General features: G+C 45.4%; 1 protein-coding gene across 1 annotated transcript in view; it reads left to right on the top strand.

Annotated features, from left to right (window-relative positions):
- The first annotated feature begins 13,653 nt into the window (after positions 1-13,653).
- The window catches only part of Fam124a (family with sequence similarity 124 member A), a 52,846-nt gene continuing 49,807 nt past the window's right edge, over positions 13,654-16,692 (top strand). Inside the window, exon 1 of the mRNA XM_028758752.1 lies at positions 13,654-13,830. Coding sequence (XP_028614585.1) covers positions 13,769-13,830 — 62 coding nt within the window. The 5' untranslated portion in view covers positions 13,654-13,768. The remainder of the gene's footprint in view (positions 13,831-16,692) is intronic.

Below are 16,692 nucleotides of genomic sequence, written 5' to 3' on the forward strand. Positions count from 1 at the left end.
CGTAGTGGCTCAGGGAGTGGTAGATGGATTACAAGTCAGCATGTCAGAAACAGAGAAGGAATGGAAGCGCTTAGAAATTCAGAAAGGAAAAGAGAAAAGAGATATATTAAGGAAATCAAGCCTCCCCGAGAACCAATTCACAGGGATGAGAGATGAGAGGAAGAACACTCTTGGGAGAGACGGGAGAACAGGAAGCCTCAGAAAGAAACCTCTTTAACTGGTAAAGGAGCCGGGGTTTTTACGGCGTGATAGCTCTGAGTCGGAGGGGCTAACTTCCTCCGAGTCAGAGGACTCAGATGAAGAGATAGATGAGGAGAAAAGATGCCAGCCGGATAAACGGCCGCCGCCACGAGATCGAGTGCTGGCGCTAGTGAGGGTTAATTGGAGGCTGTGTTTGCAAGAAGAGTGGTTTGGGGGAGACAGTCTAGGTGAATGAGATATTGACCCAGTGCCGATTTTGCCTAAGAGGTGATAGCGAAACATAGGTCAAGAGAATTCTAAATAGACATTGCCTACAGCCTAAAAGCCGCTTCAGGCGGGAAGAGCAGGGTTAAAAAGGAATTAGAAAGCAGGGTATTGAAGTGTTAAATTAGCTGCCCGCTACATCTCCAATGAACGAGATGAAAAGTTACATCTTAAATATGAGAGAGAGAGAAAGAGTTTTAAAAATACAGGTGTCCTCTCTCTGAGCTGTATCAACAAAAAAGAATGAAAAGGCTATTTCAGAGTTCATCTAGAAGCAGAGAATTCGGGAGACGTCCTGAAATTCTCTGTAGTTCTTAGAGGTCCTTCTTTGTTGTTTGTCCTTGGCGCGCCAATGTCCACGTGTTTGTGTTTGCTTTTTGTTTCGTTGTCTAAATGTTCTGTGTTTGTTACGTGTTCAAAAAGAAAGATCGTTAAAACTGCTTGATCCAACCTTTGGGAGCTAAAAAAGTCTTTTCAGGAATTGAGGTTGGCATAAGCTGCTTTTAAAAGAGACCAGCAGCATTTTGGGTTTTATAAGGAAGCTAAGAGTCGTTTTGTCTTAGAAAAATCTCTGACAAGGTGCTTTTCTCTTGAAATTACAGCTAGAAAGACAAAAAATTTTGTTTGATCTAAAAATAAGATATACAGCCACTTCATTGTTGTTTCGGATTGGTTTTAAAAGTATAAAAATGTTCTACATGTCTTGGTTATAGACTATTGGCTTAAATTATTGGGTGTAATTAGAAATTTACAACTTTGGTAACGAAAAGTGACGTAAAACTAACTCAGTGTTAGAGTCATTCAGAAACCAGGTGTATAAAGAGTAAGATTTTAAAACAGTATCTCTTCAATGAGATTAAAAGCTGCTTCATGCATTTATATGTAAAAATTGACAACAAAACTTTGTAACATAGGGGTAGTCTACTTGGTGTTGATTTTAGAAAAGGTAGATTGTTTAAATTGGTTTTGCTTTTGCTTCTCAAAATTAATGATTATACTCTAATGTTACAAAAGAAATTTAAAAATTTAGTTAAACTGCCAGTATTCCATTGGCTACGGTTGACAGTTGTAATCTTGAGTTTAAAATTTTTTTGATTCGCCCATGTGATAGAAAGGAGAGAGACAACAGGTAGAGTTAAATAAAAATATTTAAAACGGGTTGTGATACAATGCTGGCCTGCTACAGATTAAAAACATTTACATTTAAATTAAGACTATAACAGAGTAGATGAGACAGGAGCTTGGATTTCAGACATTCCTTTTGTCCTGTCCCGCCTCAAAAAGGGTGTTCTCTAGAATTTGTTTATTGCCTTGCTTGTTCCTTAGGGAGGTGTCAGCCTCAGACTCAAAAGAAATTCAAAACAGCTTTTGGGCCAGGCCAAAATTGTTGAGTGTGACAGAAGACAAAACGGCTTTGGTTCCTCTGATGTGTATTAGGTCTTATCAGTAACAAAAAACCTAATCTTAAATTAATAATTGAAGGAAAAAAGGGGTTTAAAAGATTGATAGATACTGGAGCTATTTAACAATTTTTGGAAGACAAGATTGCCTTCAGCTTGGCTTTATCTGATACTTCACTCAGCTAAAAAGAGTTGATTATTCATTTAGTCAAAAAACACTAGAGCCGGGCGGCAGTGGCACACGCCTTTAATCCTAGCTCTTGGGAGACAGAGGCAGGCGGATTTCTGAGTTCAAGGCCAGCCTGGTCTACAGAGTGAGTTCCAAGACAGCCAGGGCTACACAGAGAAAGTTCAAATTTAAGATTTATAAAACTAATGGGGCACTACAGCCTGACTTGCCTACTCCAGCTGCCATTCAAGTAAATGCATATAAAATTATTATAGATTTAAAAGATTGTTCTATACAGTTCCTTTACCTCCTGATAAAGATGAGAGGTTTGCATTAAGTGAAATTGCTTGTGATTTTTGAGAGCCCATGAAGCCATTCATTAAAAAAGCTTGCCTCAAAAAATAATTAATAGCCTTAAAAAAATTTGTTGTTGCTTTAATACAAAAGGTTAAAGCGTTTAAATCTCTCAGTATATATTATTCGTTGTATATTTTATTGGCTGATCTCTCTAAAGGAGTTTTTCTACAAGCCCTTGCTCTAGTACAATGAGCTTTAAGATTTTAGAGTACTTGTTGCTCCAGAAAAGTGATTCTCAAAAGTTGTTAACAGATATTAATTGGCTAAAACCTCATTTTCAGCTTACCATAGAAGAACGTAAACCTCTGTTGGATATTCTCAAGGGAGATACAAGTCCTAATTCCCCTTGACAATTAACTGATGAGGAGTAGATAAACACCTTTTACCCTCAATATTTTAGAGCCTGACAGGCCAAAAGAAATGGTCAAATAAAAGGACATCTTGACCAGACAATGAAAAGGTCCAGATTCTATTTTAATAAAAGCCAGGGGAGCGGTCTGTGTGTTTCCACAGGAAAAAGACAATCCATTTTGGCTACCAGAGCGACTGACGTGACGATCGTGACATCTGAAGAGGACCCCCCAAAAGTCTCATGTACAGATCCTTATTTGGATACTTCAGCTTTGGGTTCCTAGTATTTTTGTTTATTTTATTTCACCTTTAAGAGTTGTACCAATAAAACCTGCTAGATGTCCCAGTGTTAGAATTCTGAAAGATTCACTCGAGCTATGGTTGCCAGAGTCACACAATGGGTTCCCATCCCCGTGGAGACTCCTTCCACTTTGCCATTATTTAGACAAAAAAGAGATCTGGTATAACTGCAGCCATAGTGGCGGCAATATCAGTTAGTGCCATTACCGCCACTGCCACTGGGATTGCTATGTCAACTTCTGTTCAGGTGGACACTACCCCCAATTGTCAGCCACGGTGACAGAGACTGTTAACCTTCTAACCTCCGCCAGCGCCCAACTAAAAGGCGGGCTAATGATCCTTAATCAACGCCTTGATTTAGTGAGAGAGAGATTGGATATCCTCTTTCAATTAGCCCAATTGAGATGTGAAAAAAAACTGGGTACACTTTACATCACCAGTGTACAGTATAAAAACTTTACTCGTGTAACTAATCTGTCCAGAAAATTGTTTCAGTATCTTACAGGAAATTGGTCAGAAAACTTCAGTGAGACACTCAGAAAATTGAGAGCAGCTGTGGTGAACATCAACTCGACGCGCGTGGATCTGTCCCTGACTGAGGGACTGTCCTCCTGGAATTCTTCAGCTTTCTTTTTCTTTTCTTCTTCTTCTTTCTTTTTTTTTAAGTGGGTGGGAGTAGGCCTGTTTGGTATGCCCTATGTTGCGGATTAGTATTCATCTTTTGGTTGGTTTGCAAACTCAGAGCTCAACAAAATCTTGACAAGGCTATTATTGGCCAGGCGCTTGTGACCAAAGTACTAGGGGCTTCCCCTGCAGTGTGGTTATCACTGCCTCAATTATAAACAGTCTCCCCCTCACAAGTGGTGGTGCTAAATGTTAGGCCATCTGCGTTGCACCCCAGAGGATTTGCCCATTACACTGGGTCAGTGAGGAGTCTTGGCCTGGCTGATCCTTGTCTGTGTAGCTGTGGTACCTGAATTTTGAGACAAACAGCCCTTGCACCCCTAGGAGATGACTCCATTGCACAGGGATGGGTGTTTGCATCTCTTTCTGTTCCCCTTAGCCCTTGCACCCAGAGGACTTGTTTCCATTGCACCTGGTAGGGTAAGGGAGACCGTCTTAAACTATCAGTTCTTGATCGCTTATTCCCCCAAGATGGAATTTGCTTGATCGGCCTTGAGTTTGAGTCATAACTGGTACCACGCCAGACAGGCCAAGAACAGCCAGATAGACAACTCCATCTTTTTGTCTCCAGGACAGCTGCCATTGGTCCCAATGATGAGAATTAGGCTGACACCACATGCCAGATTTACACCATGAAGACAACTGAGGAATTGATGACAAGCCAACCCTATGATGGGATTAGCGAGTGGCAATGACCCGGGCGCGGGTATATCCCTCGTAGCCTAAGACAGGGTGGCTTGCCTTTCCTTGGTGTTAGCCCTATTGGTGCTGGGCGTAGAGAAACGTCAGCTAGCCTGGGGACATTGACTGGGACATTGACCAGTGCCTGTTTAACAAAACAAAAGGAGATAGCCAATAGACAGATTCCTGAGCCGCTGTACCCAAAGGCTTCTGGTAAAGACACCCTGTAAAGCCTCAAACATTTGAGCACCACCCTCTAAAGAGACTCAGACCCGCCGTGAGACCCCCAAATATGGGAGTTACGTAACCTTCCCAGGGACCTCTACCACCCTCTGTTTTTAAAACAAAAAAGGGGCAGATGTTGGGAGCCGCGGCGGGTGCTGGCAAAGTCCGCCATCGCTAGGTGGCGCTATCAGCCATAATTCTTCCTAGTAAACAAGTAAATTGCGCATGTGCCATGGTAAAAGCCCGCCAAAGTTAAAGCCCATCCCACGGCGTTTGGCGCACAACGAGTAAGCAGCCAATCAGAGGTGAATACACCGCTCTAGGGTTTATAAGCAGTGCCACCCCAGGTCTTCTTCGTCTTCTTCCACCATTTTGGTTTTTGGGAATAAACGTGTTCATACGGAAGGATTCTGGGGTGTGTGTGTGTGTGTGTGTGTGTGTGTTCTTGCCGGCGAGACACTACACGCGCGCCGCACATGTCAGCTTTGAGTGGCAGTGCTTTTTCCTTCTAAACTGTCTTATTGGACCATCTTTCTTCACCCCCCCCCATCTTTTTATCCCTTTTTAGACCTAGCCTAGGCAGGACTCACATTTGAGGAAATCCTCCTGCTCCTGCCTCCCAAGTACTAGGAAAGCTTGTTTGCAGTCTATGGATTTGAAGTTCTGACTTGCACCCTTCCCACTTGCTTTCTGCCCTCCTGATCCCTAACCTATCTCTTTTCTCAAAAGCTGATGAATTTTACTTACTGTGAGATCACTTGCTGCTGCTTCCTCTAGTGAAGGGGTTTAATCCTTAGACCTACTGCACTGGCCAGCCACACAGTGCTCCTGTCTTGTGGGTGGAAGATTCAGCAGGATCGACTTGGTGAGAATGCCTGCCTTGCCTTCGGGCTAAGAAGCGTGATAAATGCCCTCGCCTAACTCCAAAAGCTTTACAAAGCCAGAAACTAGGCCTGCTTCCCAACAGGCCCGCCGCACAGTCATTGCCTGGCTCACTGAGTGTACACTACAGGAATGTGTGGATGGCTTTGTTTTCTTGGCCATGGGACATTATCAGCAGAGGTGGAGTGGAGCAAGAGCAGATGGTGTGAGGGATTCAGCCTATTCTGAGAAAAGGCAATGGGAAACTGAGTGACATCCTGTATTTATAAGTTCTGTGGCTTTAAAGAACCTGGAGCTTCTTTTGATTTTCACAACAACCCCATTTTAAGGTAGTGGATAGCACAAGTATTTATAGGAATTAGTGAGATTCTACGCACGCGCTCGCGCGCACACACACACATACTCCCTAGCATGGTGTCCAACCTTTAGACATAGTGGCTCAGGACCAGAGGCAGAGCCATGTGTGCTGCCTTGCAACCACACCTCGATATCCCTCAAGACTGTCCTCAGGCTTGGAATAGAATATCTTTAGGACAGAAGGGAATGCAACCAGACCTGACCAGTAATGTTCTCCTGACTTCTTCCTTGCAGTGAAGGGAGATGGCTTTCTATGCCATGATTAGAGCAATAAACATTAAGCAGCTTGGAAATGGAGTGTGAGAACCCCACAAGGCTAAACTCCCTGTGCTGATCAATACACAGCTCTTGTGACAATCACTCCCAAACCCACAATCAATGAGGCTTCTAACCCCTGGGGACTGAAGCGAGACTGTGATGCTATTCCAGCTCCTCTCCCCAAACAGAACTGCATCTCCGAGTTGTCAGCCAACAGGAACATTTTCATCCTCTGCAAGGGAACTGAGTCCAGAGCATCCCTGTGCGATGTGGATAGGTGATAGAATACTTCATCTAAATTGTCAAATATGATGGAGTAGACGTTATACCTTACAGTTTACACAATTGTCATAATCTTGTTCAATTTATATCTGAGAGAAAAGGGCCTTTTATTGGAATAAAAAGGGGAATTGTTGAGGTTTTGTCTTTTACAGTTTATTGTAATGCTAAGTGGTGACCTCCAAGATTTGGAGTCTGCTCAAAGCCTGAGAGAGTTTGTCCCCAGGATTGGCAAATAAAGATGCCAGCAACCAATAGGTGGGGAGAAAAGACATAGGCGGGATTTAGGTTTCCCAGGCTAGAGACCACAAGGGAGGAGGAAGGAGAGAGAAGCAACCATGGGATAGAGAAGAACATTCAAAGGGGAGAGAAGTAAATAGATAAAATAATTTAATATAAAAAAAGAATCTTAAAGAACACTGATTAGAGTGTGCCAAGAAAGAAAATTCTCCCTCTACACAATAATCAAAACACAAAATCTACAGAACAAAAAACGAAAGATAAAAGGGGCAAGGGAAAAAATCCTTGGGTATGGCCTAGTGCGGGGCATGGGAAGACTGAAATCTTTTAAGTGCTATCTCATGCTCTAGGTCTTCTTGCCTACCCACTCCTTGGTGCCACTGAGGCTGCTGCCTTTTCAGTTAGCTTCAATGGACATCATATTGGCCCAATACTTACTATATTGAGTTTCACTGGGCTTCAATGAGAGATAGGCTTGAAATGTACCTACACCTAGAAGAACATATTCCTCATTCTTGGCTTCGAGACTGACAAGAGGGCAGAGTGCTTTTTGAGTCTTCCTGCTTTGCCACTTTCACTATTCCTTTTAACCTGGGCTCATGGATATTTCATTTGATCTTCTGCTTTCCACGTGGCAGCCGTCTACTGGTGAGTTCACAAGCGTCAGGGTCTCACTGCTGCCTTTGCCTTTTTGTGCAGCACCAGGCACTTCTCCCTAACTGAATTGCTTGGTGTACACCTCTGTGCTCATCCCTACTGGAAACTTTGGCCTTCCTCTCCATGCACACAGGGGCCATTTCCATCAGCTTGATCAATACATGGCTTTGTTTTGTTTTTTGTTTTGTTTTTATCTCATATGAAGATGGCTTCAGGTATTGGGGACAGAGCAGGGAAGAGAAAACACTGGAGCCCTGCTCTCATGGAGCCAGGACAGGGGTGAGGAAGGAAGGGCAGTGACCCTGTTATCCAACACCTCTCTGTGACTTAGAACAGTAAAGCAGGAGACTGTCACAGAGACTAGTCACAGGGGAAGTGTCTTGACTCTTGAAATGTGCAGAAGGGCAGGAAACCCAAGAAAAGGGGCAAGAGTACAAAGGCCTCAAGGCAGAGCAGGGCTCCAGGTCCCTTCCTGAGGAGTCTTCCCTAGCACTAATTTTAATTGTGATCTTTCTTTTTACTACATAATTCCTTTCCTTCATGTTGAGATGATAGAGTACCCCTCTCCTCTCTCTTTCTCTCTCTCCCTCTCTCTCTCTTTCTGTTTTACACACACACACACACACACACACACACACACACACACACACACGGTTTACTTGTCTAATTAGCCTGTCTTTCTGGATTACAATCCTCAGGTGGTAAAGATTTAATCTGTTGGTAAGTTTCTTGCATTTGCATATGCAAATCTGCTCTCTTGTTTGGTGATCAGTTACATGAGAATGATTACTAAATCTCTACTAAATTGCACTACTAGTCTTTCCCAGAGCTCTTCACTGTGTTTAAGAACTTTCTTTAGGAATCTGTGTGTTCTTTGTCTTTCTGTGACTTTGAAAAATGTATCCAAGATAAACAATAATAGAAAAGTTACAGTTTGGGATCTTTCTATCTGTGGTTAGCTGGCTTCATTTCTTCTAGGCTGTGCTAAGGCTAATTGTCATGTCATGGAGATGATGTCTCACCTTAAGGTGGTGAAGAGACAGCAAAGAAACATCTGAGGGCAAGCCACACTCTCCATGGGTCTGCAAGTGGCCTGGAGGCAGGTCCCATCTCCCAGTTGCCCATTTATCTATGAATTCCTCAAAGGATTGATGTGTTGGTGAAGTATGACCCTAATGGTCCAACACTCTCTCAGCTGAGTCTCCGATGTGAGTCATTGCAAGGACACTTCTTATCTAAATTAGAACATTCTGCCCCTCAGCCTCAAAGGCTCATGTCTGTCTCAACATGCAGAAGGCACCAGGTCCATCTCCAAGCCCCCGAATCTCAATAGTTCCAAGATTACACTTAAGTCCAAAGTCTCCTCTGAGACCAGAGACGAAGTCTTAGCTGTGCGCTTCACAGAATTCAAAAGAATCACCATACTTCAAATATAAAATGACACAAACATTCTCATTACAAAAAGGAGGACCCGAAAAATGACAAGGGATGGGCAAGAGATGCACCCCCAAAACCCAGCAGGGCAGACATTAAGTCTCCTATAACTAGATCTAGCAATGTGGGACACGTGGAGTAACATGAGCGCCAGTGAGTAGACAGTCCTGCCTCTGTGACCTTGCTGGCTCAGACCACGGCTGGCCGTTAGCTGCCTGCAGCTTCCTATGGCAGTTCTGTCTGCAGCATAGTTCCCAGCTTTGGTTTCACTCTCTGCTTTACAGATTGCCTTCTCAGGAGCTCCTCATAAGATCGCCAGCCCTGTTACACATGCTCTACCCTCCTGGGCCTTCTTTTGAAATGGACACAGAGGCTGCCATGTTGCTATAATTCTTGCTTTCTGCTGCATGCCTGCAACCCCCAGAACCTTGCAGACCATACTAAGGTCTGCTGTCAGCCTGACTGTTAACTGGGCCCCCTCAGACCTGCAGCTCCTCCGAGGATCTGGATGGCTAAAATCAGGGGGCACTGATCCTTAAGAGAGTGTGCAAGCAAGGTATCCTAGACTTCCCCTTTCAAATGAGTCTCCACCTTTATACCTTTGAGCTTTCGAAGTGTGAGACCACATCCCTGAGGCATCCTAAGGTCTGAGGAGTGACTGCCTCCTTCCTGGTGACACCCAATTCCTGTAACCACACCTTCCTGGTCCAGCTTCACAGAGATCATTTTCCTCCTCAAACTACATGCTTTTTTATTTTTTTCTTCTAATTCTCATTATAAACTCAATTAAAAGCAGCCATAACTGTCAATAGCATAATCTGGGACCCTCGTGAGCACAGTCGTCAGTGTTTGCACTGCTCTCAGGTCTCTGGCCCTCTGAGCTCCCACAGGGACTCACCAAGCCCTTCTTACAGCATCCTTTTGTCTAGCCTGCTTCTCTAAATGTCCCCAAGTTCTCCCTGCAGGCCAGTTTGAAATGCTCTTGACCCCGCAGGCATCTCCAGTCACCGCAGCAACCCCACATCTGGGCATCCATGTTCTGTGTTGATCAATTCTCTGTGGAGATCACTTCGTGTTGCTGTGACAAATATCAAAGGGAAACAGCTTCAAAGGAGGAGGGCTCAGAGACAGATCAGAGGTGAAGGCGCTTGCCACCAAGCTTGACGACTTGAGTTTGAGCCAAAAGCCCTCATGGTAAAAGACAGAGGGCAACTTCTGAAAGTTGTCCTCTGACCTCCACACATGTGTATGTGTTCATGTATACACACATAAAAATAAATAAATAAATAAATTTAAAAATAAAAGTTACTTGATGCAGTGATACATTTTTAAAATGTTCCTTGACCCCAAAGAGACTAAACTTTTGGCAGACCTCAGAGCAAAGTGAAAAATAACCTTCGGAGATCATTTAAGACTATGTACCCAATCTGCTACCCTATGATGTACTCCGCCTACTTAAATTAACTTGCCTTTAAGAGAACAGTGTAAGCAGCCTCATTTGCCTTGGATTTCCCATTTAATCAGATTTTACACCTTAAGCTAATGCACAGCTTTAATTTTAGTTTATGTATTCTTCCATGCCCCTGATTCAGTAATAACCCCTGTGTGTGTGGGAGGAAAGTGGGGGGGTAATCATTTGCTAAAAACAGCCAACAGGTTGTGTGATGGCTGAATTCTATATCAACGAGAACTGAAGCAGCAAGGCCCGACCATGAGGGATTACCTTCGTTATATCTTTGAAGGTAGAAAGACCCACCCTAAATCTGGGCCACATCTTTCTGTGGTAGCCAGCATAAAAGGACATGGAAGAAGGTAGCTTTCGTTTTCTGCCTGCTTGCCCTCATTCTCACCAGCAAGTTCATCTATTCTGTTGCTAAGACACTCCTTCCCTGGTGTTAGAACCTACTTCTTGGGGATTCCAATGTAGGCTGAAGAAAGCAGCTCTCTGGGAATCCCTAGGCTCTAGCACCAGGCTGGGTCTCCAAGACATAGTCTCACGGACTCGATACCTACTGGGTTCTTGGCCTTTCTGTGAGGACACCCTCAAGCCACCTTCATGAGTCCTCTTGTTAAATACATACATTCATTCTATCTGCTCTTCTCCATAAGAGAAACCTGACCAATACAATCCGAAACCAACCTTATGTGACAAACATCCCACACAAATGTTGGAAGCAACCCATGGATATCATCTGATAACAGGCTTGCTTTTTGATGTTTGCTTTTCTGGGTCAGTAAGATGACTTCCTTCCTGGTAAAATGCTGTTAAAGATTTCTGTAGAGAATCCTTCATCCCTTTCCCAGTGCGAGGCTCTATGCGCTGCTCAGTAAGTACAGAGCAAATACCTCAGGGACTGACACAAATCACAAGTGTCAGGCACAGACACACAAGAGCCAGATTACAGGCAGGCCGGCTACCACAAACTACAAGCACACAGAAGACATGAGAGAGAAGTGGAGAATTCAAATTTGGACTTTCCCTTTGACCCGACCCTCGGGTCCAGTTATTCGTGGGGGTCGAGGGAGACCTCACCTGAAAAGGAACATGGGCAAGAGAGAGAATGAGACCAAGCTAATGTCACTTTGTCAAGGTCTGCTTTAATGAGGAAACGGCTTACAAGATATACTCTAGGCAAAGGAGGAAGGGGGACAAAGAACAGGATGGGGACTCTATCAACTATCGATAGATAAGGTCAGTCATCCGGCGGAGCATTCTGCAGTTTTTCCTGGAATGTTCCGGGGCAACAGTTCTCTAAGAACAGGAAATTCTTTCTTAGCTGAAGGTCAGATTCTCCCAAAAGAGACAGTTTCTCATGAAGGCAATTCATTAAGCAACTTCTGTTAGCTGGGATGGTGGTCCAGGCTCCCCAACACCCTTGACTAAATTAAACCAGTATTCCTTGAGATCAATGTGTTTGGTGCCTCTGAGGTTATGTTTACTGTGTTAGCTGATGCATTTCAATTCTTTATTGGGGGAGAAAAACAAAGGGAAGACTTAAATTGGCTCACAGATTTAGAGGTTTCAATTTGTGGTTGCTCAGCCTCATGGTTTTTGGCCTCATGTCACTAAGGGTCTACCCAGAGGAGATAGGATAAATCCCCAGTGATCTGCTTCCTCCAGCTATACACCCTTCCACACACATTGTCTAATAGTCCAACTAACTATGAATTCATCCAGGGATTGATCCATTGATGAGGTTAGCACCTTACTGATCCAGTCACTTCTCAGAAAGCCTACCAGCTGGTCACCAAGCATCAGAGGACATTTTCAGATTTAAAACCACAATGCAGCAAAGTGGCTATGTCTTCCTTAAAGAACTTTTCCTAATGAACACCAAATTGAATATAACATATCCATTTTTGCTTGTTTGGGACAAAGAATTTTAGATTTAGGGAAGGCTATTCAGATTTGGCATGGAGACACTTGCCTATATTCCTTCCTGATCGATACTGCATTTCTATTCTGCTTTTGTCTACTGTCGTTTTTTGAGTAACGTATTTAAAATAAGAGTCAGAAAGCCCAGTATACTGGAATCATTAAACCTCTTGCTCGTTGCATCAAAAAAAAAAAGTCAGAAAGCAATGACAATTATGTAAAGTGGGAAGGAAGAGCAGGAAAGAAAGAAAGAAAGAAAGAAAGAAAGAAAGAAAGAAAGAAAGAAAGAAAGAAAGAAAAAAGAGAGGGAGGGAGGGAGGGAGGGAGGGAGGGAGGGAGGGAGGAAGGAAGGAAGGAAGGAAGGAAGGAAGGAAGGAAGGAAGGAAGGGTATTGCCCTTCGAGGCTTGTCATACAGGAGTGACGCTGCAGTGCCAGAGAGAGGGCTTGCAGCCAGCTAGCCTTCGCCTGTGACACTGACAGCTCCCGGTAACCAGTACTTGGCACGTAGCAGAACACATGTAACTGTTTTACAGACACGATCTCGTGTAACTCAAAATGGAGGTACAGGGAAGATCGAAGTAGCCTAAACAGACATGATCTCTCGTAACTCACAACGGAGGTACAGAGAAGATAGTAATAGCCCAATATGTGAAGAAATTAGGCTCCAGGAGGTTAAATAACTTGTCTGAAAAGAAAAGGTGGCTGGGTTATATAGTTGGTTGGCAGAACATGCGCAAGGCCACAGGTTGTGTCTTCAGCACTACCCTACAAAAGTGAATAGGACGTACACGTAAGTGCCTTCCGTGGCATCTAATGACAACACCGCCAGAATTAAGTCTAAGTTGTTCTTACCACCACCACTACAACCACCACCAAGTTGTTTCACCTCGGCCTGCTAAAGTGAAAAACGACCTCCTGCTACCTCAATCCTTAGCCCACCCTAAGGGATGGCTGGATTTAGCAACGTCCATCACCCTCTTGCTGCCAGACTCCTTGAATGGAGGTACATCCAGGGCTTTGCGTGTTATTTTAAGACAGATAACAAAAGAATACATTCCCTGGCAAGTTAGGTCAGTGAGAAGCCATTCTGCTAGGTCTGCGCAGTGATTAAGGCGATAATGAATTCAAGGTCTGTAGTTCTGAGAAACCTGGAAGAAAAACCCTATGTGGTTTAACTGGTCCCCAAATGAAGATATCGTACTCTGCCCCACTTGTAGACTGGGGCTGGGAAATCTCTGGGCAAGCCCGGGGCTCCTGACTCTACTGTGGGCCCAGGGGAGGGAGAGTAGCTTTGCTACTAGACTCACGTACCTCCCGCACCAGTCACTATAGAACGCACAGCAGCTAGGCATTTATCAGGCGCGTTGCAAGGTAAACACTGTACGCCCACTGCACTCGGTGCTCATCCCCCGACACCTCCCGCACTCACGCTCGCGCTCGTGCACACGCGCGCATCCCGTGCACACGCTCGGATCCTCGCCTGGTGGCACCCGGCTCGCCCGCGCAACGCAGAGCAGAGCGGAGGGCGGGGAGGGCGCGGCCGCGAGAGGGCGCGGCGAGCGGCTGGCGTGCGGGCCCGGGTCGTCGCCGAGGCCCGGTAAGAGGCTCTCGGAGGGTCCCAGGGCCGAGGGAGCGCGGAGGGCACGCGCGCCATGAACCCGAAGGCGGGCGGTGAGGAAGAGGACTGCGTGGACTCTGGCGCCGAGACCGGAGGGTGAGCCGAGCCGGGCCGGGCCGGGCGGGGCGGGAGCTCAGTACTTGCGCTCCGGAGCCGGAGCCACCGAGGCAGTCCTGGGGTTGGGGTTCAGTATCTGCGTGCCAGCAGCATGGACTATGGTTGCCTGGGGCAGGGTGGGGAGGGGCGGGAAGAACCTCACCCAGGGCTGGGAGGTAATAGGACCCGAGGTTCAGCATCATTCCTCGCAGCCCTGTGACCCCGCGGTGCCAGGTTCAGCCGGCTCCAGCTAGAGGTGCGTCTGCACTTGTTCCCACCAGTGGGGCAATTCTGATAGCTCTGGAGCCCCAGGCTGGTGAGAAGGAAAGCAGGTGGAGAGGGTGGGACGCCGGGCACACGAAAAGACTCCGAAGCCAACTAGGAGGACTGCATATCTCACTTACACAGTGCTTCTGGGCGGCCTCACCACCCTGCCAGCCTGGGGTACCCACAGGATGCTGTGATGGGGTCTTGTGTGCTTCCAAGGACTCAGTAATTAGCTCAAAGCTTTGGAGGCTAATTAGTCCTCTCCCAACAGCAGTTTTCCTGAGTAGGACAAAAGACCGAATGCATTTTCAGAAACGAATGTCCCGTAATGGTCTCCACCCAGCCGTATCTAGAGGATTTTCCTGTGCACCGTCAGCACCACATCCAGGATGCAAGTGCTACCCCAGTAGGAAAGTGTGTCTTTTCCTATCTAGAGAAGTCCTTCTAGAGGTCAGGGGCTACCCAGACTACAGAAGACCTTGGAATTCCTGGAAGGTGGAGAGGTTTCAAGCTAATTTTAGGATTTGGCAATTTACTGAGAACAGGGAGAGAGGCCAGTTCCAGAATGGACCTATGTTCTGACCTAACCCACGAAAGCGTCCTCCAAGTTCTTCCTGCCTCCCAACCCCACCCTTCCTTGCAGCCTTCTCCACCAGCCCTAACCTAAATCTGGACCTTCCCTACAGGGTTTTCTCTTTCTCTTGTTATCCATCCATGGTAGCTGTGATAGAGGAGTTGCTTGATTTGAAGCCCCCACCCCTGCCCACCATTGCTTTTGCTTCAGTTCTGTTGGTGTGACAGTTGTCAACTTAGTTTATTCCCTGATTTTTTTGGTGCTGGGGTTCCAACCTAAGGCCTCACGCACGATAGACAAGGATTCTTTCACTAACTCACACCACCATTATTTATCAACTTTAGTTGACCATCTTTGGCTCTCCTCCCCTCCCCCAGGGTTAGCTGATCCAGGAATAGAAGAAACAAAGCACATATTGCCAGCTCTGTTATAGCTGGCATGAAGCAGTTGCTGTCCCACTAATTTTCAACTTGAAGGACTCGCCTAAAGCAGATGTTTGCCCAAGGGCCCTGCCTTGGAGAAAAGGAAGTAGTGCTGTCTTTGAGTGGTGTCTTCACCCCAAGAGCCAGGCTAGTAAGAGAGCTACCAGGGAAGAGCTACCTACTTAGGATGAGGTGCTTAATAGGGAGACACCCACGCTTCTATTTTCTGCTTGTCATTAAAGAGTATTGCTGTAACAGGACAGAATTGTTTAAAACTCTTATTGCACCACTAGACAACTTAAATTAAAATGTAAGATGATATTATTTTGTACAGAAGTTTCCATTTGTGACCATGAACTTTGTATTTGCTATTGACCTCTGTGTATTTTGAATTTTGGTTAAGCTATCAAAAGTGGTATTAATAGTTGGCTCATTTTTCTGCTGTTTTCTCTTTCCCTTTATCCAAGCTGAATATAAAGCACACAAAGCTCACTCATTAAATGTTTGCTACTTGTTGTTGTTGTTGTTGTTGTTGTTGTTAACAGGGTCTCACGTAGTCCAGGTTGAACTTGAAATTACTAAGTAGCTGATGATAACCTAAAGTCCTGATCTTCCTGCCTCCCTTCCCAAATTCTGGGCTTACAGGAATGCACCCCATGCCAGGGTTCCCCCAGTAATGTCCCTCTCCCTTCCAAGTGTTTACAGCTCTTTTGTCTATCAATGGCAGGACTTGGACCTGGCCTTGGATTGTTACTTCCTCTTTGCTGGCCACTTCTCAGGTGTTTCTTTGCTCTCTGACCTGGCCATCCTGGCAGGTTTTCTGATGCCTTACTTTTGCCAAACTGCCCTTTGTGCCAGCTCTGCCCTTTCTGCCTGGCATGCCTATTTATCAAGTGACATTCTACTCCCTCTCTCAAAACCCAGCTCAAGTGATATACCCACTAGGATGTGTGTCCTTAATCTGGGGTCCACAAATGGCTTCAAGGCATATACAAAATAATCAACTTGGTAAAGCTTTATGAGAAAAAATTAATTGGATTCTTAAACTAGCACATGATCCTTTCTAAAGGGGAGGATGTAGGATGTATCAACGTCAGCAGATGCAGTCTGAAGATGGCAGCCATCCACTGGAGTCTCAGTGTGGAGTTCAGTGTGGATGTCTAACATGACAGTCTCTTTGGAACTGCCCTTGAAGTCCTGGGAGGGATGAACTCAACTGAAGGTCACAGCGAACATTTACCTAACACCCACAGTACGCTGTCTTTCTAGCCTCTGCATGCTCTGGTGGCTCTCTGAGTCCTTAGCCAGCTCAGCTTTGAGAAGCCATAGCATTGAAATGTCAAGCAAAGGCAAGGAAACTGATGACAGAGCCCAAGAGGAAGAAGGAACAGGCTGTCCTGGAACCAAGAGAGAGTTACAAAGGTCAATAATGACCAACTGAGAATCTCATTAAGATAAGGACTGTGAAGTGCCATTTTACTAATGCAGATACTGAAGTGAGGCCTTGGGAGTGGAGTGGTGGTGAGAAGCCAGATGACCGCAGCGCCAGATAAGAGAGAGAGAGAGAGAGAGAGAGAGAGAGAGAGAGAGAGAGAGAGA

The sequence above is a fragment of the Grammomys surdaster genome, unplaced genomic scaffold (genome assembly GCF_004785775.1).
Source record: "Grammomys surdaster isolate TR1022 unplaced genomic scaffold, NIH_TR_1.0 126219, whole genome shotgun sequence".
NCBI classification, from domain to species: Eukaryota; Metazoa; Chordata; class Mammalia; order Rodentia; family Muridae; genus Grammomys; species Grammomys surdaster.